General features: G+C 57.8%; 2 protein-coding genes across 6 annotated transcripts; one reads left to right on the forward strand and one right to left on the reverse strand.

The window, feature by feature from the left end:
* Positions 1–1,436: 1,436 nt before the first annotated feature.
* On the reverse strand, positions 1,437–13,483 carry TST (thiosulfate sulfurtransferase). 2 transcript variants are annotated; one of them, XM_049626278.1, is made up of 3 exons: positions 13,313–13,395; positions 12,030–12,645; positions 1,437–1,821 (listed from the first exon to the last, which is right to left on the reverse strand). In XM_049626278.1, the coding sequence occupies exons 2-3, from the start codon at positions 12,640–12,642 to the stop codon at positions 1,523–1,525; spliced, it is 912 nt and encodes a 303-aa protein (XP_049482235.1). In that variant the 5' UTR covers positions 12,643–12,645; positions 13,313–13,395; the 3' UTR covers positions 1,437–1,522. The 2 variants fall into 2 exon arrangements, with proteins under 2 accessions (XP_049482235.1, XP_049482236.1); XM_049626279.1 differs by lacking the exon at positions 1,437–1,821 and adding an exon at positions 1,863–8,400 and having other exon boundaries at positions 13,313–13,483.
* Positions 12,760–21,635, forward strand: MPST (mercaptopyruvate sulfurtransferase). 4 transcript variants are annotated; one of them, XM_049626283.1, is made up of 3 exons: positions 12,760–12,985; positions 17,191–17,809; positions 21,065–21,635. In XM_049626283.1, exons 2-3 carry the CDS (start codon positions 17,215–17,217, stop codon positions 21,361–21,363), a joined length of 894 nt encoding a protein of 297 aa, XP_049482240.1. In that variant the 5' UTR covers positions 12,760–12,985; positions 17,191–17,214; the 3' UTR covers positions 21,364–21,635. The 4 variants fall into 4 exon arrangements, with proteins under 4 accessions (XP_049482240.1, XP_049482237.1, XP_049482238.1 ...); XM_049626280.1 differs by lacking the exon at positions 12,760–12,985 and adding an exon at positions 13,635–13,689; XM_049626281.1 differs by lacking the exon at positions 12,760–12,985 and adding an exon at positions 13,696–13,786.
* Positions 21,636–21,788: the final 153 nt, after the last annotated feature.

A 21,788-nucleotide genomic window follows, 5' to 3' on the forward strand; every position in this document is an offset into this window, starting at 1 on the left:
GAAGGAAGAGAGAAAGGAAGGAAGGAAGGAAGGAAGGAAGAAAGAGGAAGGGAGGGAAGGAAGGAAGGAAGAGAGAAAGGAAGAAGAAGGGAAGGAAGGAAGAGAGAAAGGAAGGAAGGAAGAAAGGAAGGAAGGAAGAAAGAGGAAGGGAGGGAAGGAAGGAAGAAAGAAAGGAAGGAAGGAAGAAAAAGGAAGGAAGGAAGAAAAAGAAAGAAAGAAAGAAAGAAAGAAAGAAAGGAAGGAAGGAAGGAGGAAACAGCCACCCTGAAGCACTACCAAGATAGTAAGACAGCTGACAATACGACAGCCCTCCTCACAGCCCGAGTCTGGACATTTAGATAAGGACCTGAGCTTAGGATTCCCGTGTCAAATTCCGCCTTTGCCTTTCCCGGGGCACATATTGAAATAACCACTTAGAGCTGAGCCCGTGAAAAGTGAGGACCCTCCGCCCCAACCACCCTGTGAGTTAATGGGAACTCGCTGCCCTGCTCCGTCTCTCCTGCCCACGCAGGACCTGGGACAGAGGACCGCCCTTCCCCTGGCTCATCACCGCCCCCACCCCACCCATGGCTGGGATCTGGAAGTAATCAATCTTGCGACTTGATTTCCTCTGTGTGGGTGCGCTGAAACCACCTTTAGTCAAAAGGACCACAGGGTTTTCTTTCACTTTTCCAAGAGGGGGCTCAGACGCCAAGGGGGCTACCGGTTGACCTTGTGGGGGTGGCCTGTGCCCCCCTCGTTCAGCAAGTCTGATTATTCTTTTAATTTTTTAATGTGTATTTATTAGCGTCAGCAGGGGAGGGGCAGAGAGAGAGGGAGACACAGAATCCGAGGCAGGCTCCAGGCTCCGAGCCGTCAGCACAGAGCCCAACGCGGGGCTTGAACTCACAAACCGTGAGATCATAACCTGAGCCAAAGTCGGACGCTCAACCCACTGAGCCACCCAGGCGCCCCTGAGCATCACCTCCTCTGAGAGGCCCTAGGGCCTGTGTTGTGTGACGCCCATTCGATCCCTTCTTTGGAAGGCCAGATGCCCCCTCCACCATTCCTCCCCCCACCCCCCCGAGGGCTGGGCCTACACCGGGAGGGGGAGGGGGCTGGTGCCCGGCTGTCCTTGCTTTCACTTCTCTCCACTTCCTGGGGCCCCTTCCCAGTGGGTCCCCGCGTGCTCCACCGGACATGGGACGACAGCAGGCGACTTCTTCTGCCAGAACTAAATAATAGAGTGGCACCCTCAGGGCGGCCTCCCCAGCTAGGGGCTGCTCGGGAGGATTCTTGCCCCGATGGGCTCTAGGGAGTCCAGAGGAGACGGGCATAGGGGGCCGGGGTGGAAGCCAGAGAGAGGCAGGCAAACACAGCTCCTCAGAAAAAGCGGTTTATTCCAGTGTCTGGGAGGAAAGGAGAGCTTTGCCCGGCAGTTCTCAAACCTAGTCGGTCTCCTTTGCCGACGAGGTACGCGCTGTGTGTCAGACTGCGGTCACTGAACAGACGGGAGCTTCTGGCCACCGAGGAGGCCCACCGCTCAGGCCTTCCCGCGCTGCCACTGGGACACGCGGGTCTCCGGGGGGGCCCGGTGGAACCACTCGAACCAGGAGCCGTCGTAGACGGCCACGTCGGGCTTGCCGCAGAGGTAGGCGGCCAGGGCAATGTGGCAGGCGGTGACTCCCTTCCGGCAGGTGGCAATGAGGGGCTGGGCCAGATTCACCTTCTTGGCCTCGAACAGAGCACGCAGCTCCTCTGGGCTCTTCTCGAAGCCGTCCTCGGTCAAGAAGTCCACGAACGGCATGTTGACTGAGCCTCGGATGTGGCCCGGATCCAGTCCTGGGCGCAGCAGAAGGCAAAGGGGGGGAAGGACAGGGTTAAGGGCGGCCTGGGGGCCCAAACCCGCTGAGGCTATAAGGATAGGAGCTACACGAAGGAACGTAAGGCTTTTGCCCTTCTTGGAGCTCAATTTCCTCCTGGCCCAACCTACAGTCAATGCTTGAGACAGAAGCCAAAGGGCGCTCTGCCCCCAAACCCTGCCTTGAAGCAGGGATGTCCGATGCCATACCTGCTTGAGGGGACAGGGGTGAGTCTCACCTCTGCCGCTCACCAACCTTTACACTACCGTTTTACCCCGGACAACGCTTCACTTCTCTGAATCGGTTTGCCCGTCTGTAAAATGGGCCCAATGGCACACAGCTGTCTCGTAGGGTTGCTGAGAAGCGAACGCTACGAGCTGTGCTGATGGCGAAGAACACAGCGGTGGGAGAGATGGGCCGGCTCTCGGGGAGATCACAGCCAGGCGGGGAAGACAGACGCTAAACGGATAACCCCGTGATTCGTTACACATAATGTCGCTCCATTTTGCAGATGAATACGCTGAGGCTTGGCCACGCGCGATGGCTCAGCTGAGGCCACACAGAGAGGCGAAGGCAGACCCGGGATTCCACCGAGTCCCCTGAGGTTCCCGTTAAGCACATGTGACCTGGTGCTAGACGTACACTTGAATCCCAGCTCTGCCGCTTACCAGCAGGGTGACCCCTTAAGTAAGTCCCGTCACTTCTCTGGGCCCCAGTTTCCCCCAGGGCTTGAACGGGAATGAGAGTACTCACGGGCAGGGGCTGTTGTCAGGGGTAAGGCCCCGACTACTGAGGCCGGCCCACCCACCCTCAGAGGCCGATGCTCTGGCCACCTCACCGCCTCCCTTGGGGGCAGGTGAGGACAGCGAGGGGTGGTCCCTGCAGGGCCGTCCTAGCAACCCTGAGAGGCTTGGCTAGGAGCACAGTGGGAGGTTTGAGCTGGTCGAGGTCCCTTCCGGAACAGTCTCCCCTCCCAGTGAGTCTGAGACCAAATGTGCTTTCAGAATAGCCAGCAAGTGGGGCAAAGGGGTCTGGGCGGAGGCCTTGGTCCCACCCTTAGCATGCCAAAGGCCACTCCTCTCTTCCTCAAACACCCCACACCCTGGCAGTCTTTGGATGCTGGGAGCGGGGCCCAAGGCAGGTCTGGGCGCCTCTTGGAGCTCCCTTTCCTCCAAAACCCCCCACCCCACCCCCTTAACCTGGCCTGTGGGACAGAGCAGGACCAAGGTGGGCAGCAGGGGGAGGGAGGGGACTGGACGAAGACACACACTGGGGCAGGGTGCAGCCAGGAGGCCCTGCATCCCTAAGCCTCAGCCTCCCCACCCGTGAAATGGACAGATAACCCCGCCTACGTCACAGGCTCATGGGGAAGATTAGCCACTGTAGGCAGAAGCCCCTAGTGACCCCGGGCACACAGTAGGTGCACAGTCATGCCAGCAATGTCCCAACCCCCATCCCCTGAAGCCAAAGAAGATTCCAAAAATCCACCGGCATGAGTCAGGGGTTCCTTTGACCGAATAGAGGTCTCCACTTATACATTCCGGGGAGTCTTTCCTGTGGGAATTTTGTCTTTTCGTCTGGAAATTTTCATTGGAGGCTGGACGCCTGCCGCCCCTACCAGGGAGAAGCCAATGGATCTGTTGGCTTCAAGGGCCTCCCGTGCCAAGAAATCCAACTTAGAAATCTTTGGGCATCCAGGCAGTGGGCTGAAAGGAAGTGCATTTCAAAGCGCGAGTGTCTGTGGCGTTCTGAATGCCGTCTTGTTTCTTTCCTCTGGTCCCCGATGCCAACAGCGCCCCTGCTTTCTTGGTTGCATAAAAGGCACCTCTTGGGAGTAGAGAAGTCTGGGGGTTTCCGTGACTCTGGCTTCCCAAACTGGGCCAGCCCCAGGAGGCGGGGGTCCCCCTCGTCTCTGCCAGCAAGGGCTCAGGGCCTGTCCGAGGAATTTAAATGAGCAGGTGCTGACCGCCTGTGCATGGCAAGGGCCGGGACGAACCCAGCCCAGAGAGCCTTGGAGAACAGCCAGCAGAAGGACCCAGAAGCAGGGGCCTTTTCTCCTAAGCCTAGCTTCCACTGCAGGCCCGTGGCTTTCCTCCCCCCAGTGGGCCTGCCGCCAGGCCGACACCTCTGGCCCCAGGCGTCAGGCAGTGGGTTCGCTCCAGAACCTTCCAAATCCTCACAAAGCCAGGAGATGATGGGGAGCCCAGGCTCAGAGAGGTGAGGTGGCTTACCTCAGGACACACAGGCCTGTGGAGTCAGGCGTGTCCGACCCTAAAAACCTGTGTTCTTGGACCACCCTGAACCTTTCTTGGAAAGGGAGAGGAGGCAGGGGGAAAGATGAGATGACCCCTCATATTCCTCAGCTGCTCAGAGGCCTGGGACTTTGGGTTCCAGCTTTGGCCAGGAGGAGGCCAGTCACTGGGGGGGGGGGGGCATCGAGAGGGTGTGACCGCTGGTTGCCCCACGAGCTGGACCCTGGCCCTCGGACGCCTCTCGTCCCCACCCCTGCGCTGGGAATGTGCATTCTGCTTGCCTTCCCTGCTCCCAGAAGCTGCCCCAAGGACATGGCCTGGAGACAGTCATGCGGCGTTGAGACCAGCTGCATGACGTGTATGGGACTCAACCCAGTCAAGGCCTCCGTATAAACTTTTAAGGCTTGGCAGGTGCATGCAGAAATCTACTCATCTTGCGGCCGGTCAAGACAAGCCTTGTAAGTAAGTTCCCTTGCTTCTTAAACCTGCCACCCACATATCTGGAGCCGTCTGCCCCTTTCTTCAGTCTCCCCCTGCTCTCTGCATCTGGGGCTGGCTGAAAGTCAAGTTGGAAAGTGGGAAGAGCTGAGGTTTGAGAAGGACGAGCGGGCGTCTCCTACCCTGCCGGCTCCGGGGCCGGCAGCCAAGGTGGGAGAGCAGGGCAGTCCATCGGAGGTTAGCGTGCCCTTGTGCAAGGTGAGGAAGGCACGAGATGCTGTGGATTGAGATTCAGGAGCCTGTGACAAAGCCTGATTAGGGCGCCGAGAGGGGAATCCTTGAGCAAGCGACCAGAATCGAGGATGTTGCGGTGGAGGAGAAAGTGGAAATGCCCCCCTGCCTTCCCACCCCAAATGCAAAGCAGAACCTTAAATAGCACTTGTGGGGCGCCTGGGTGGCTCAGTCGGTTAAGCGTCTGACTCTTGACTTCGGCTCAGGTCACGATCTCCAGGTTCATGAGTTCAAGCCCCACGTCCGGCTCTGTGCTGACCGCGCGGAGCCTGCTTGGGATTCTCTCTCTCCCTCTCTCCCGGCCCCTCCCCTGCTTGCCCTCTCTCTCTCTCTCAAAAATAGAGAAATAAGCATTTATAAATAAATAAATAAATAAATAAATAAATAAATAGCAATTGCCCCCAAACCTGGGGGATAATCGACATTCTTTCTCTGGAAAGTCACAGTCGTAAATTTTATCATGTCTTTGATATGTAAACACCCCAGGAGTTAACCAAAACACTATCCACAGAGACTGGAGGACAAAATCTGGGGGAGGGCGGGGGGAAGCGTACAGATTGCTCTAGAAGTTCCCTTGTCCAAAGCCTGGCCCACAGCCTTCCTAAGATTACTCATCAAAGGCTAAGTTACAGGGTCTCTGGCTGTTTCTACGTTTACATATGTCTATGGCTATGGGCTAAGTATATATGTTTTTCTACCTTCTGAAGGTATTACCAAAATTAATTTGTACAAGAGCTCTATTTAATCAACTTAAAAATAAGCTATATATCAAAGTGCACTTAGGTAAAATTGAAATTACATTTGCTCTCACCCGCCATAAAGGATAACAGTTTCTTGAACTATCAGTCCGTTCTTGACAGGATGGTCAAACAAAGATACTGTGTTTTATCGAGATAATTTCAGGGCATCTGGGTAGCTGAGTTGGTGAAGTGTCCGACTTCGGCTCAAGTCATGATCTCACAGTTCATGAGTTCGAGCCCTGCGTCGGGGTCTGTGCGGACAGCTCAGAGCCTGGCTCCTGCTTTGGATTCTGTGTCTCCCTCTTTCTCTGCCCCTCCCCTGCTCTCTCTCTCTCTCTCTCTCTCAAAAATAAACATTTAAAAAATAATAAAATAATAATTTCCTATACTTCATATAGTCTTGATCAGGTCTTTGATTACTTAAGAAAAAAGCAGAGTCTTCTCTATTAAAAGAGCTATGTTTTTGGTTTTCAGTTTTGTTTCTGTTTTTGTTTTTTTTTTGTTTTTTCTACAAGCATGCAACTTCTATACCTGCCTTTGAGGCCTTTAATTGTCATTTTGGTTAAACGGATAAGTGAATATTGTTTCACCACGACCCGCGATCCTATGCGACCGTGTATTTTAAAACCTTTTGACTGAAGTCTATATTTTATTCACATTTCCTTACTTTTATGAAATGCCTTTTCTGTTCCAGGACCCCGTCTAGGAGACCACATTATATTTAATCTTCCTGTCTCCTTAGAATTCTCTTGGCTCTGACTTTTTTTTTTTATATTAAATGAATGGATGTACTGTACCTGTATTCATTAACTGTAACAAATGTACCACACTAATTAATATAAGATGTTAATAATACGGGAAACTGGGTGTGGGGGTATATGGGAACTGTCCTTTCTTTGCAATTCTTTCTGCGAATCTAAAACTCTTCTATATAAATCTACAAACTAATATAAATAAATAAATAAAACCTTTTGATATTTTAGACAAAATTCCCCTAAATCAAATTCTCAATGAAACCTTACCTACCCTGGACTAACTTGGGGATTTTCCTGGACCATCTCAAAAGATTTGGGTTTTTTCCTCCTTGTAAAAGAGAAATATGAAACTAATTAGACTCATTTCACATGTTAAATTACATGGGAAGTCAAGTAGGAAGAAATGCTAACTACATTTTCCTTAGGAAATATGTATATGGAAGCTGTTGATAGAAGTGTTCCAGAAAGTATATAAAATTCCTAAAAAGGAGGGGCGCCTGGGTGGCTCAGTCGGTTAAACGTCCAACTGCTGCTCAGGTCATGACCTGGCAGTTCACGGGTTGGAGCCCCGCGTCAGGCTCTGAGCTGTCAGCCAGAGCCTGGAGCCTGCTTCGGATTCTGGGTCTCCCTCGCTCTCTGCCCCTCCCCCGCTTGTACTGTCTCTCCCTCTCAAAATAAAATGAAAAAAACCCTAAAAAATATTCCTAAAACTCTGGTATGTCGTGGTATAACAGCATCAATTGATCACAACCTTGGTGATTACTTTAAAATATATACCCTCAAAATAACCGAATCCCCTTGTCAATTGCATTAGCATGAACTCTTACCCGGAGTTACTGCTTCACTTCGGATGCTTTTGCAAAAGCGTTCCGTCCCCCTCAGGTGTTCCACCTTCGGGGAGATTCATGGAAAAGACGGAGAAATAGAGGTTTCTGATAACTAAGATCATACCACTGACCTGAATAAGAATTAATTACACAGAGAGTCCCCCTAGGATTTTAGTCGCAGCTCTGGAAAGGGGGCAAAACCTCTGGTCACCCCCACAGAGCACCAGCTCCTGGCAGTGGGTCCACAGGGCTCCTCCGGATGGAGACTCTCGGGGAGGAGTAAGCCACGGCAGCCAGTGGGCTGAACTCAGAGGGCTCAGAGTCCCCCCGCCGCACCCTGGACTTTTGCCCTTTTTGCACCGACAGCTGGCCTATTTTAAAGGGATCAACCCTACTGGGGTTGCGGACGGGTGGATGACCATGAGTGGGCCCTTATGGGGTCAGGGCATATGAGGGAATATTTGGGCTCGCCTGCAAGAGTCTGAGGCAGTCCTCCCCTTCTCCATATCCCGGTTCACGAGGCACTGACACCCCCCCCGGCAATCAGGAGGCTGAGGCCCTAGCCCGGGTACAACCTTCAGTAGATACAGCCGATCGGATGCACGGAGAGAGTGGCTGCCAGCATGCCCGGGTAGGCTGGCCTATTGCCAAGGATGCTTGATTGCCCCTGAAATACAGTGATTTGGTTAATCCACTAACAGCATGCCCCGTGTATTGTAAGCAGCACCCAAGGTGACTGGCAAAGGGGCCTGGGGTCATTCACGAGAATTCCCCCATTGACGACAGAGGGGCAAATTGGTTATATTGCCTCCTCTCTCCCTCAGTGAAGGTTTTCGCTATGCTTGCTTTGTGTAGACACCGTGTCTGGCCTAGCCCAAGCTTTCCCCGATCACCAAACCAGGCTGCCACCATTAGGGGATTAGAGAAACGAAATGCCACGTTTAGACACCCTCGTCAACCAAACAGTGATTGGGGGGGTCATACTGCAAAAGGGGACAACAGAGGGGCGCCTGGGTGGCTCAGTCAGTTGAGTAGCCGGCTCTTGATTTCGGCTCAGGTGATGATCTCATGGTTCATGAGCTCGAGCCCAGCCCCCATCGGGTTCCATGGAAAGGTATCCCCTCCTGCAGTTTGCAGTGAAATATCCCACCAGGATGGGCGAGTTACTTCGCACGCCCCTGGGTGAGGGGGACCTGCCCAGTCTCTGCTGGGATCTCGCGGTCCTGCTGCAAGGGGCCTGCGAAAATGCGCAATCTCTGGAACGGAAGAGGGGAAGAGGTGGGGGTCCTGGTCGGGCACATCCTGCCCCCAGGCCCATCGCCTCCCACCTGAAAGCGCTGTTCCCCCCCCCCCCCCCCCTGCCCCCCCGGCCCCTACACGTGGTGCGCACAACCAGACAGAGGTCCTAAAGCTGACAATCTCCGTCTCCTTGAGGCCAGGTGGGCACATGCCGTTTCCCGCTTGGTACATCACTGGGCTGCTGTCTCGCTCCCCATCCTGGCGGATGTTCTAGCACACGCGCCAGCCCTTACGAAATTCACCCAGCCAGCCTTGAATGATAGTCACCAAAACCTGTCCTTGCTGAACCCTGAAATGTCTTTAACGAGAAAAGCTACCCCCCGAAACAGGATGGACTTAGACAGTGGCACTGCCTTGCAAGGAGGCCATTATCCAAACAGAATGCTGTGTGTTCATATCTGGTGAGTCTATTAGGCATCACCTTCACTGCATCACGTGAGAATACAAGTAAATGCCCTAAATTATCTGAACCCCAGCCCAGGGGACTTAATAAACCAATGGTTCAGATGACGGGGCTCTTGATGGAAAATGCCATCCCTGACTTGGGGGTTCATTGTCTTAATTCTGTATTTTCTCTTGCATGTGCCCGTGTATTGTCGCTATGGCACCTGCCTCCAATGCAGCCTCATAGCCTCCAAAGGAGCCACCACCAGGCCCCGTGAAACCCCTTGCTGACGCCTCAGGGCACAGTGCAGAAGAGGGGGCATGCGTGTGAGGTGGTGAGAGCTGACGTGAGGGGTAGAAAGTCGGGGGAGGTCATGGAGAGCACCAGTTGACCCATGAGCTGGACCGGGACAGCTAGAGATGCCTCTCCCCCTCCCGTCCTTGGGATGTGCGTTCTGCTTGACCTCCGGGCTCCCAGAGGCTGCTCCAAGGACATGGCATTGAGATAGCGATGCGGTGTTGAGACCAGCTGGACCGTGTGTATGTGACTCAACCCAGTTAATGCCTCTGTATAAACTTTCAAGATTTGGCAGGCGGGTGCGGACATCTACCCGTCTTGCGGCGTCTTGCGGCCGGCCAGCCAAGACAAGCCTTGTAAGTTCCCCTGCATATGAAAACGGCCACCTACCCACCTGAAGTGGCCTGGTCTTTCTTAGGCTTTGCCCTGCCCTCTGCATCTGGGGGTAGGTTTCAGATTACCCCGGGGGGGGGGGGGGGGGGAGGCTCCCAGCTCCTGAGGAGGCTGTGAACACAGGATCCCATGAAGCAACACTATACCGTGAGGCTGTGACTTCCCCTCCCCCGGCCTCCCCTCTCCCCCAGTCCCTGTGTTTGTTGACACAGCAGTGGCCTTGGGAAACAGCCCCACCCTGAGGCCTGCAGCCTGGGGTCAAACCTTGGCCACTCTGCCTCCTTAGAGAACCCACTTCTCCCTTTCCCACCTGTAAACTGGGATCAGTCCTAACCCCCACCTTCCACCAGGAGAGAACATGTATAAAACACTGGGCTGATAAAAATGCCTACTAGGGGGTCGATACCCTCTTCACCCTCACTGCCCTCAAGGTTTATGAAGATAACTGGGCTGGATTGACCGTCCCCTCCTTCGCTGGCTTTCCCCGGCGCTCTATAAGGTGAGCCCGTTCCTTTCATTAAGGAGGGAAGGGTTCAGAGGCCAAGGACTCCGCGAGGCTGCATAGGGTATCATGCAAGCTCATGGGGTGTCCAAGGCCCTGCTCCCAGCTCCTGCTTCAGGACCCTCCTTCTGGGTGTTGCATCTGGACCCCGGAGCTCACGGGCTGCCTCCCTGAGCCCACCCCAAGCTGGGGACCGTGAACTCAGGGAGCCTCATGTGCCTTTGCGCCCCCAAACTACGTTGCCTGGGAGGCCAGCAAAGCCTCTTAGGGAATGAGGGAAGGGAGTGCCACTCCATGCTTTCTGGGTGGCCCTGGGCTTTGCAGAGCTCCCCCCCTTTTCAAAATACCCCTCCAGCCAGGTGGGGAGGGCTGGGCTTTCCTCTTCTCGTTTTACAATGAGGGAACCCAGAGAGGCCAAGACATCGGGTTGAGATCCCCCCACACAGGGGGGGCTGACCTCTCCTGAGGATCCATGCTCCCTGGGATCTGGAGGCGGTGGGAGGAGGGAGAATGGGGAGGGACTCTTCTCTGAGCCTCAGTGTCCTCATCTCTAAAATGGGAGTGAGGAGATTGGATCTGACACCTCTTCGCTTATTTCCAGCTTGCTTCAGGGCAAGCTCGGAGGCAGCAAGGGAATCAACTCCACCATTCATCTCCCAAGGGGCACCGGAAGTTCTAAGGAGAGAAGACGTGTGGAACCGAGGCAAGGGTGGGGCTGCTGGAAGGGCCGGGCCAGAAGTCTCTGAATCTTCAACTCCAGACCTTCAGAGAGCAAGGGGCGGGCGGACGTGGGACCTGGAAGAAGTCCAGGACTTTGCCACTAACTGGCCATGTGGCCTTGACCTGCCCCTGCCTCTGTGTGCCTCAGTCTCCCCTCTGTCCCATGAGGTGATCTTTCAGGACCTCCAGCCCGGAGAGTGTCCAAAACTGTTGTCACAGAGTCCTCTCCCCTCAGAGGCACAGAAAGTCAGGAAAAATGTTGCACGGGAGTTAGATTCTGCAGACCCTGCCCGAGGACAGAGCCCAGAGCCAGGAGGTGCCGATCATTCTGAGGGCTCAGGCCAGCGGGGGCCACCAGAGACCCCCAAAGCCGGGGCCACCAGAGGTGCCCAGGCAGGGGCCGGAGGAAACCTAGCAGGGTGATGGTGAGACTGCTATGGTTCTCTGTTAGGAGGTTCTAGAACTCAGCATGTCCTCTCCTGAGACTCCCCCCACCTCCAGCAATGTAGAACCCCCCAGGCCTGCCCTTTGTCCGCAGCAGAGGATTCGAGAGCCACCTCCCTGTGGATGCCTGGCTTAGAGCACTGGTTTGAAACCAGTCGGCCCTGGGCAGAATTCCTGACTCTGCCACTTAACAGAGCCAGTAACTTAATGTCCTCACTTCTCAGTTTCCCCCTCTCTAAAATGGGGATATTAGGCCTTCTCGGATGAAGGACAGGATGAGACAATGCAATGTGAACTACTCAGCACGAAATGGCAGCTACTCTTAATAGCTCTGCAAACAGGCTGCAGCTGTTTGGAAAGGTCAGGGGGTCCGGGAGGGCTGGAAGGAGGGAGGGGGTGCTGCGGGAAGGGCAGGGTTGATGTCTGTGGGGGTTTCCGGGGAACCGGAGCGGGCCCAACAAGCTAGGTGTCCTTGGGAGCTTTGCACAGAGATGCACGTGTTGGCTCATGGGCATACCTTTGGGCATGTGGGGGAGGAGCGCCTGGGCAGGGACGTGGGTGGAGATGTCACCAGTCACCTCTGCTGATGCCACCCCATGCGGATACCAGGTTGCTAGTTAGCACGTGGCTATGGGAACATGTATGTAGGTCCTCATGCATCACAGCTGAAAAAGCTTTTGGATTTGGCTCTATTCTCTCATTTCACAGATGCGGACTGGGGCCCACGTATGGGGGAACTGAGGGCAAAAGCTGGAGAGGGTCCCAGACATCCCTGCTCTCCATCATTTCATTGGGCAGTACCCCCCCCCCCCCCCCAGGGATCACCCACCCAGCAGGACACGTACCTACTGCATCTGGCTCTGGCTCGGTGCCCAGGTACCGTCCTTGGGACCGGGCATCCACCAACTGGAACCTCTTAGACTCAAGGTTCTCCAGCACCTGCTCATAGGTCTTGAGCAGGGAGCGGTCCAGTGTGGCTTCGAAGTTAGCCGGCTCTGGGCGTGAGGGCTCAGATGTCACCGGGTGGCCCTCCTTCAGCCAGTTCCGGAAGCCGCCGTTGAGCACCGACACGGTGCGGTGGCCGAACACACGGAACATCCACCAGACCCGCGGCGCATAGAAGGAGCCCAGGTGGTCACCATCGTAAACCACCACGTGGGTCTGGTTGCTGATGCCCAGGCGGCCCACGTAGTGGGCGAAGTCGGCCTCGCTGGGCAGCATCATCTCGTACGGCGACGCCGCGTTCCGGCACTCCTCTATATCAAAGAAGGAGGCGCCGGGCACATGGCGCTCCAGGTACTCCTTGCGGGCCTCGCGGGTGCCCGGCGAGTACCAGGACGCGTCCAGCACCCGCAGGCCAGGCCCCAACTTGCCAGCCCGAACCGACTCCGCCAGCCACTTGGTGGAGACCAGCGCCCGGTAGAGCACCTGATGGACCATGGTTTCAGCTCTGCGCATCACCTGGCGCGGGTGGAAACCAGGAAAAGAGAGCAGCGTGTGAGGGCCGTGCGTGCAGGGCAGCGGGACCTGGGAGGAGCTTTTTCCCACCGCGCTCCCCGCAGGGCGGCGTGTTTGCAGCGGCCCAGCCACCCGGCAGGGCCCGGGCACCCAGTGGGAAGGTTTGCATTCCCTAAGGAAGGGCTGCTCCGCCCCTCCCTGGGGCCCCGGGCCGAAGGGGGCGGGGCGAGAGCTCCCCGGAGCCCCACTGGGGGAGCTGGCCCGGAGGGCATCTGGCTCCGGAAGCTACCATACAGGCGTTGGAGGTCCTGCCAGAAGAGAGAGGCGAAAAGATGGCCAGGAGGTGGGAGGAAATGACATGTGGAGCGGAGGAGCCCCCTTTGTTGGGAGGGTAGGGGAGTGGGCGCCTGGGGGGAGAGGTCGCTGGAGCCCGCAGAGGCCCTCGCTCGCGCCCCAGGCAAGCGCGCCCGCGGCCAATCTCGGCAGCCTGGGCGGACTCGCCCGCCTCCAGACTCGCCCGGGCTCGGTACCCTAGCTGGGTCGGAGGCTCCCAGGGCACCCCGTCCCGCTTTCGCCAGGGGGACCCTCCCCTGGGTTGCCGGGGCCAGATCGGAGGCCCAATCCCGAGCGGCCGGGGTGCCTGGCCGCCGCCCCACCCGGCCGCACTCACTCGCCCTCGCCGCAGCCCTGGCGCTCGCCCCCGACCGCCGGAGAAGTTGGCCGGTTCAAACCCAGAGCTCACAACTCCCCGGCCGGCCCGCACCATCGCGCCGCCGCCGGAGGGGGGAACGGCGCGCCGCCCGCCACGCCCCCGCCTCGTGCAGTCCCGCCGCGGCCGCCCCCCCCCGCGCCATCCCACCGCGCGCAGCGTCACTCGGACCCCGGGGACCCGCCGGGAGTGCGCGGGGGGCGCGGGGGCGGCGCGGGGCGGGACGCGGCGGCGCGGGTGTCCCCCTCGCCCAGAGAGTGGAAGGCGCGAGCCGCCGCGGCTTCGAGTGGCCGCGGCGGTGGGCAGTGCTCGAGTCTCCTCCCTTCGGCCGGCGTCAGGTTGGTGGCGGGAGGAGGGGACGACTTCGGGCGCGGGGAGGGGGCGCCCTGCTCTGGGGCCATGACCGAGCCTGGAAGCGCGGAGCCCGAGACCGGGGTAACTGCTGCGGCGTCGCGCTTGCCTTTCTCTGGGGGGAGGTCGATCATCGGGGTGCGCGGCGCAGGGCTCCCCCGCGGGGCCAGAGCGGAGTAGGGGGCTGCAGTCTAGGAGGGAAGACGCGCCCCGGAGTTCGCCCTAAGGATGGCTGTCCGCCGCCGCTCGGGGCGGCCTGCTGGGTGACGTCCGAGTGAGTGGCGGGTGGGGAGGTGGGGGGGGTGGGGGGGGGGGGGGGGGGTCACCTGGTGCCACCATAGAGGGTAAGAGGGAGGGAAGAGGACCAATGAAACCCCACAGAGAGGCCAGGGAGACAAGGCCGAGGCTCCAAGAGGAGAAACTGGCAAAGAACTTGCCGGAGCAAAACGAAACTAACATTGGCCAAGGCCTGCTCGGTGAGATACTTCGCTCCTAGGGCCTTACTGACTTCTCACAACAACCCTACGGAGTAGGCCAGAAACTTTACATTTCGAGAGCAGACAGACAGGCCTAGCTGGTTACCCCACGGGCACACCAAGCAATTGAGGCCCATCGGATCTGCCTCGGTTTACCTGGCTCCACCCCAAAGCCTCATGCTTTTCAAAATAATTGCCTTTGTTTTTAATTAACCTATTTAATTATAAGGTTATAGCGTTTGATTTTTAACAATGGGCCGCGTTTAACAACCAGGCGACATCATTCCTGAAAAATCTTAACAACTGGTCCTTGCAAGCTGGTGGCTCACCCCTGCTCTCCTGAGCTGCTTTTGCATTCGTGTTACATATGTCCCGAATGCTTTTTCTCCTCGCCCTTGGAAAGGCTCTTTTTTATTCTGAAATAATGCTAGTCTCACAGGAAGTTGAGAAATTCATACTTTGACAAGCATTTGGCCTCCAGAATCTTCCGAACTTTGTGCTTGGCCCTGACGTGCAGGGGGGGGGGGGGGTACCAGGAAGGAGCAGACTAGGGGGAAGTCCTCGAGGATAGCCCAGTCTGCCTGGAGCCCCTCTTCTTCCAGGGCCCCCCCCTAGATGTCAGCCTGGGGCTCACACTTCCCCTAGTGGGTATAGACACTCGCGAGATACAGCTAGGGCTGTCCTGTGGGTCCTGGAGTCCTTCACTCCCAGAGCACCCCCACCCAGAGCACCCCCACCTGAGGTGATCCAGGCTTGGCCAGTGGGCCAGGACCTGGGCCCCGCCTTTCCGTGACACACAGCCTGCTCCCCGGACCCTCCCCTGCCTCCTGCAGTCCTTTGTGAGAACTGACCATCAAGCAGGGGTTGGGGGGGGGCTGCTGAAATTCTTAAGATTCTAGATGTGTTGTTGTTGTTGTTGTTGTTGTTGTTGTTGAAAGGCCACCTATGGGAATAACTTTTCAGAAATCATTGGGTTTTTATTAAGCCGTTTTTAATGATTATTGACACCGGCCATTTGTAGTGCATCGTGATGGCCCCTCGACAGTCATTAACTGTTCATTAATCTCCACCGTAAGAGCTGAAGGTTGGAAGCTCCATTATAAGAAGTGAAAATGGCCGGGGAGCCTACCATGCCCGCCCTCGCACGGCTAGTTAAGGAGCCGAGTGATTTGCACTGACTTGAAGCCAGGGCTCTGATTCCCAGTCCAGGGTTCTTTCTACTCTAAATGGATCCTTGGATAGAAAAAACCAGGAGCCCCAAGAATCCCAGGGGGCAGGAGCCACTGTGGTTCCCAGATGGGTTCTTCAAGAAGGGACCCGCAGCATCCACCAACACTATTCAGCTGTGGTAGGACCCACGGGCACTGAGATCGCCCCTTAGCCAAAAAAAAGCCACCTCGGGGCAGCCTCCTCATCCTGAAGGTCAAGCCGCAGTTTCCTGGGCCCCTGGAAAGGTCAAATCAGTTTGCGCGCACTTCCTCCTCCTCCAGGAAGACTTCCCACTTCCTCTGCTCCCACCCTAGGCTGAGGTATCGGTCCCTGGTGCTTGCACTGAACCCCAGACTTTCTTCAATGCTGCTGTCCTTTGGGCAGGCCCGTGGCCTGTCTTTACCCGCCACAGCCGCCCGTCCTCCGGGGCCTGGCAACGTTAAGAGTTCCTCAGTGTCCAGCACAAGGCCTGGCCGCGTGGGTGGAGTTGAGTTCCTAAAAGCCAGACTGGGAGAGGCTGGGTACGAGGCGTAACACTGTGGACTGATTAGGCCCTGGTCATCACCGACCCGCGGCTGGGGAAGAGGTCCAGCCTCCGGAGCTGACCAGCTGTGTGAGCAAGGCCAAAGCACATCTCTAGTTGCCTCGCGCAGAAGGCAGACATCGTCATATGCCCACCACTAAAGGCCACAGGGCTTAGCGTGTGGCCTGGCCCACGAAGCACCTGTTCTCTCCCCACCCCTTCTCTGTGGCAGGACGGCCTGGAATGGATGGTAAGGCCACGCCCTGCCAACGGGGTATGGGGGTTGACCTGCGGCTCAGGCTCCACCCACCCAAGTCACATGCCCTGACGGAGGGGGTACCTTTCCCTAACCCGCGCGGAGGCACCTGACGAACTAGGGGCTGTCTGCACAGGCGCCCAACACATTCAGGGCATCCTGGCCCTGGCAGGCTGTGGCCTGCGTGTCATGTCGTGGGCTGTGTGTACTCTCAGTGGCTGGCCCGCAGGGGAGTGGAAGGGACTGGGGGGGGGGGGGGGGGAGGCGCTGTCCCTGTTGCTGCTGCTGCCCCGAGTTTCAGAGACTCAGTTCAGGCCCAAGGGGCAAAATCTGACCTGGCTGGACCCCCAGGGCCTGCACGGCACTGGCCAGCGAGAGTCAGGATTCTGGTGTCGCCGCCACTTTAGCTGTTGACCTTGGCCGCCGGAGCCTTTGAACCTCAGTGCCGCCCTCCCTGACAGTGAGAATATCCCCTACCAACCTTCCGGAGGCTACTTGTCCGGCGAATAATTGAGAGCCTACTCTGTGTCCTGCAGGGTTCCGAGGTATTGTGAGAGGAAATGATACATAGCAAGGAGTCAGTAAATTCAGCTACTATTTCCCGTGAGGCTGCTTATATAAACGTTTGATGAAGAAGTTTACAAATTCCACCAGGGACCTTGGGGAGGAGCTGAGACTTTGCCCTCTGCTTGTCTTCCCGTGCTTGAACCTGTCCCTACCGCCCCCCCTGACCCCGGCAAGCGGCGATGAAGGGTCCGCCTGGCCCCCTCCAAGGGGTCAGGGTCATTCCGTTGCTCTTCCCCGTGTAGGTGTCCTGGGTGGGAGGGAGGGGGGGAGGGGAGGCCCCGGTGACCGAAGTCTGCCCCTGGGGTTGCCTCTGCCGGTTTTCTGTGTTCCCTGGACTCTGCCCTCCCGGGGCTCCACCGCCCCTGCGGGCTAGTGCCAGACCCAGCGGTGCGGGCATGTGCAGCGACCTGGCCGGCCTCTTCCTCGATTCCCTCCTGACATCCTCCCTGTCGCCCAGGCTTGCAGCCCCGGTGTCGCCACCATGCCCCCACAGCAGCTCTTCCGCGCGCTCGTGTCGGCGCAGTGGGTGGCCGACGCGCTGCGGACCCCGCGCGCGGGACAGCCCCTGCAGCTGCTAGACGCCTCCTGGTACCTGCCCAAGCTGGGCCGCGACGCGCGCCGCGAGTTCGAGGAGCGCCACATCCCCGGCGCCGCCTTCTTCGACATCGACCAGTGCAGCGACCGCACGTCCCCCTACGACCACATGCTGCCCAGCGCGGCGCACTTCGCGGAGTACGCGGGCCACCTGGGCGTGGGCGCCGCCACCCACGTCGTGATCTACGACGCCAGCGACCAGGGCCTCTACTCTGCGCCGCGCGTCTGGTGGATGTTCCGCGCCTTCGGCCACCGCACCGTGTCGCTGCTCGACGGCGGCTTCCGCCACTGGCTCCGCCTGGGTCTCCCGCTGAGCTCGGGGAAGAGCCGCCCGGCGCCCGCCGAGTTCCGAGCCTCGCTTGACCCCGCCTTCGTCAAGACGTACGAGGACATGAAGGAGAACCTTGAATCCCGGCGCTTCCAGGTGGTGGACGCCCGCGCCGCCGGCCGGTTCCGCGGCACCGATCCCGAGCCCCGAGACGGTAACAAACACGCGCAAAGGGGCGGGAGGTCACTTGGGGCGCGGGGTCAGGGGCGCGCTGAGCCCTGCCTCGGCCTCGCCTTTGAAGGACGCCGCATGGGGCGGGGCCGTGAGATGTGGTTTCCAGTCGTCTCACTCTCTGAGCCTCCCGGGCTTTATTCCTTAAAAGTGGACACGAATACTTGCTTCGCCCCCAAACTCATTGGGAACCCAGGGTGCCCTGTATTAGGGTGAGAAGCCAAACAGCCCCACCCCAATTCTGCGGATGTAGGGCGGTTTCTGCGGAACAGGAGGGGCGGCAGGAAAAGCCCCCAAAGGGATGGGGCCTGATCGGGTGTACCCACCCCCGCTGTTGATGGAGGCAGACTGGAGGAGGAGGAGGAGGGGGAGGAGTCTGGGGTAGGGGAGTGGATGAAAGGCCCCTAAGAGGGGTCAAGGCTTGCAGAAGGCACGAGAGAGGGGCCGTGCGCGCGCGCGGGATCACCGGTCCCAGGTTGGAGAGAAACTGACTAGAGGTGGCTGCTGGCCTGGGTTGGAGCAGAGCCCTGTGTCTGGGAGCTGAATTCTCCAGGCAAGGAGACCACAGGGAAGCCCTGGATGACGTGGGCAGGGCTCCCCGCAAACGGGTAGGCCAATGGCCACGGTCGTGTGAGCCTTTCAATGACCCCGACAGATGGGTGCCGTCATTGTACCCAGGAGGAAATGGAGTCTCAGAATGGCTACCTTGCTGGAGGTCAGGAAGCAGCCCGGCCAGGCGCTGGGGCGGTACAATTTAACTGCAGTGAGCAAGCAGTCATTACCCAGCCTTTTGTCTCTGGTGCCTTTTTCAGGGAGGATGCAAGGAAGTTGCTACTTGGTCTTGGGAGTCTGTCCCTGAATGGCATCCGCCTCCCTACCGCCCCTGAATGAGGGTGGGGCTTCTGTTCAGTGCTTACAAAGTGGCTTGGGCCCATCCCGTCCCCTCACTGTTCCGCATGGCCCCAGGGTAAGGGTCGGCCCTGCTCCCTGTGCATCCCCGAAGACTGACCCAACAGCTGGCATGGGATCAACGTCCCAGAGAGATCTGGGGACTCGAGAAGGACCCCGCTGCATGGAACCGTGCAGAGCAGTGTTGACCTGAGATCCAACCGTAGGGCACTGCTGATAGCCAGCCATTTTGGAACCCGCATAGGTGACAATTTTATGTGATTCCACCTTGAACCTGTTAGGTCCTTCAGCTCAGCCCTTTGGGGGAGGGGGTGGGGGCAGTGAGCCACTTGGCCGGTCACCTAATCTAATCTCTGAACTGCAGCGTTTGCGTGTGCAAAATCAGAGGAGAAACAGGGCTTGGTAAGGATGCGGTGAGTGTCAAACGTCAAACGAGAAGAAACGTATAGAGCGCTCAGCACACATAAGGTGCCCTCAAGGAGGGTGACGTAATTCCTGTGTGCTTCGTCCGTGCTCCTGGCGCTTTACAGAGGCGCTTAAATGCTCACCCCTCCTGCTTGCTCACCCTGTAAAGGAAGAGATGATGGCACACACCTAGCAGGCTTGTTGTAGAGACCGACCGAGCCAGTGCGCGTAAAAGCTGGATCTAGATCAGTGGAGGGCATCACGTCGTTCCCGTCGTTCAGCAGGGGTGGGGGAAGCCTGCTTTGCTTGGCGGGGTTCGAGGCGCGGGGACAGCCCTGCTCGGACAGCGGCCAACCTGGGTCGAGAGCTTGCTCTCCTTCCTTGCTCCAGTTTGGTCTCTACGTGATGTGTCTCAGTGAGGCTTTGCTGCACCTAACTGGGGGTGCAGGGCGCGTTCCAACCTCACCAGGGGGCTCAGAGCGCTGGCCGGGTGCTGAGGTCTAGCAGTAACTGTCGACACGGGTCCTCAGCTCTCTGTAGGAGTGTCACCCGCTGCAGGGGGAAATCGAGGCAGAAGCCACGAGGCTAGAGCCTCACCCTAGAGTCTGAATGGCCGGGATTTTTGAATCATGGGCTGTGAGGGTTTATTTTGTTGCGAGTCTCAGTCCTTGGCGTGAAAATGGGAATATTACTAACACCTGCCCCTCAGAGGGTGGTGAAACCAAAATGACCGGGTTTAGGGGAATGACCCTCTTTATGAACAGCGTTCTAGCCTTGCCCTCTAGGGTTCTTGTGCTAGGATCAAAATGATCTTTTGAAAACGGAAGTCTGGTTTCCCCCTGCAGTCAGGTCAAAGCCCTACGTCTTTTTTTTTTTTTTTTAATGTTTATTTATTTTTGGGAGAGAGAGAAAGAGACAGAACGTGAGTGGGAGAGGGGCAGAGAGCGGAGACAAAGAATCTGAAGCTGGCTCCAGGCTCTGAGCTGTCAGCACAGTGCCCGACATGGGGCTCGAACCCATGAACTGAGAGATCATGACCTGAGCCGAAGTTAAACGCTCAACCCACTGAGCCACTCGGGTGCCCCAAAGCCCTACGTCTTGATCCAGGCCTGCTACGGTGTTCCCGTGCCTCCTGGTTCCTCTTGGGCCTCGACCTCCCCCCATGTCTGGGCTTTGGCCCAATGACTTTTACCCCCTCTAAAGACTCCCCTTCCCCAGCCTGGCGTGCCCTCAGCCCCCACTGCCCAGACCTCTCTACCTGATAGAACCCTGCTCACCCTCTGGGGCCCCTCTGACTCGGGCAAGTTAGTCTGTGTGCCTCACGCTCCTCGTCTGTGTAAAAGGGAGGATGATCATTTCTGTCCCCTAGAGTCTGCGGGGCAGAAAATACAGCAGAGGGGCTCCGCACAGTGCCCGGCACAAAGTAAGCTCTCAGTAACACCAGCTATCATGATTATTGTTAATACCTCTTATAATATGCCCCCATAACCCCCCGCAGGGTGTAACACCCTCATACTCATAATGGCTCAGTTATTGCCTGTCTGCCCTGCCATATCAGTTTCTGTAGGACAAGTGCAATGACTCCTGGCCAGGCGGAGGGCTTACTTATCTTTGTTGCCCCCAGGGCGCATAGGTGATCGGGAAACTGGGGGCAGAGTGAGGCTCTGGTGGGGTCTGAGTCTTGGGTTCCAATTCTAGCCAGCAATTTGCTGGATGCGGGACCTTGGGCAGTACGGAACCTCAGCATCTCTGTCCGTAAAACGGGAATGCCTGTGAATAGCGCCTGGGCTGCCTGGCTGTGAGGACTACACGAGATGATGCACATAGAGGGTTAGCGCCGTGGGCGCATGGGAGGCTCCCAGTACCCAGGGGCCATTCATACCCCCTTTGTATGTGTTCCCTCCTTCCTGCCCTCCTGCTGCAGGCATCGAACCTGGCCACATCCCCGGCACTGTGAACATCCCCTTCACGGACTTCCTGACCCAGGAGGGCCTGGAGAAGAGCCCCGAGGAGATCCGCCGTCTGTTCCAGGACAAGAAGGTGGATTTGTCCCAGCCACTGGTGGCCACGTGCGGCTCCGGCGTCACAGCCTGCCACGTGGCACTAGGGGCCTACGTCTGCGGCAAGCCCGACGTGGCCATCTATGATGGCTCCTGGGTAGAGTGGTACATGCGAGCCCAGCCAGAGGAAGTCATCTCCGAGGGCCGGGGCAAGACCCACTGAGGGGAGGGTCAGGACACGGGAGGCAGCGCCCGGCCTGGTTGTTCTGACTCTGCCTCGACCGAGAGAGTGTTTCTTCCTGCAAGTCAGGTGGCGCAGAGGGCGACATCCCAGAGGCCAGGAGTTCTGTCGACCTGCGGGCTCCCAGCCGAGGCCGGAGAGAAGGTGGTGGTGGGACAGAGGGAGGCAGCGCCCCACGTGCTGAGCGGGGGTCCTGCCTCCCTTCTGTTTTCCCTGTTGAAGAAATAAAACAGCACAGTGCTAAATGCTGCCAACTGTGGGGCTGCCTGGTTTTCCTAAGGAGCCGGTGGTTCCAGAATGCCCAGCAAAGGGAGCTCGGTGGAGCCTGAGGGTCTAGGGGATCCTGCCCCTGCCTTCTGAGCAGGGCTGGAGCCCCAGAGCCCTTCTAGTCCTGTGAGCAGAATGCC

This window comes from Panthera uncia, chromosome B4 (genome assembly GCF_023721935.1).
Source record: "Panthera uncia isolate 11264 chromosome B4, Puncia_PCG_1.0, whole genome shotgun sequence".
Classification (NCBI taxonomy): domain Eukaryota; kingdom Metazoa; phylum Chordata; class Mammalia; order Carnivora; family Felidae; genus Panthera; species Panthera uncia.

What these genes read in the sequence shown, in the direction of transcription:
- MPST (XM_049626281.1), top strand. Translation starts at nt 13,751, where the DNA reads ATGACCGAGCCTGGAAGCGCGGAGCCCGAGACCGGG. An exon ending in GCGCGGAGCCCGAGACCGGG is followed by an intron (nt 13,787 to 17,190) that starts GTAACTGCTGCG and finishes CCTGTCGCCCAG; the next exon opens with GCTTGCAGCCCCGGTGTCGC. An exon ending in CGATCCCGAGCCCCGAGACG is followed by an intron (nt 17,810 to 21,064) that starts GTAACAAACACG and finishes CTCCTGCTGCAG; the next exon opens with GCATCGAACCTGGCCACATC.
- TST (XM_049626279.1), bottom strand. Translation starts at nt 13,408, where the DNA reads ATGGTGCGGGCCGGCCGGGGAGTTGTGAGCTCTGGGTTTGAACCGGCC. An exon ending in CAGGGCTGCGGCGAGGGCGA is followed by an intron (nt 12,646 to 13,312) that starts GTGAGTGCGGCC and finishes CACCCGCGCCAG; the next exon opens with GTGATGCGCAGAGCTGAAAC. An exon ending in GCCAGAGCCAGATGCAGTAG is followed by an intron (nt 8,401 to 12,029) that starts GTACGTGTCCTG and finishes CTTCCGTTCCAG; the next exon opens with AGATTGCGCATTTTCGCAGG.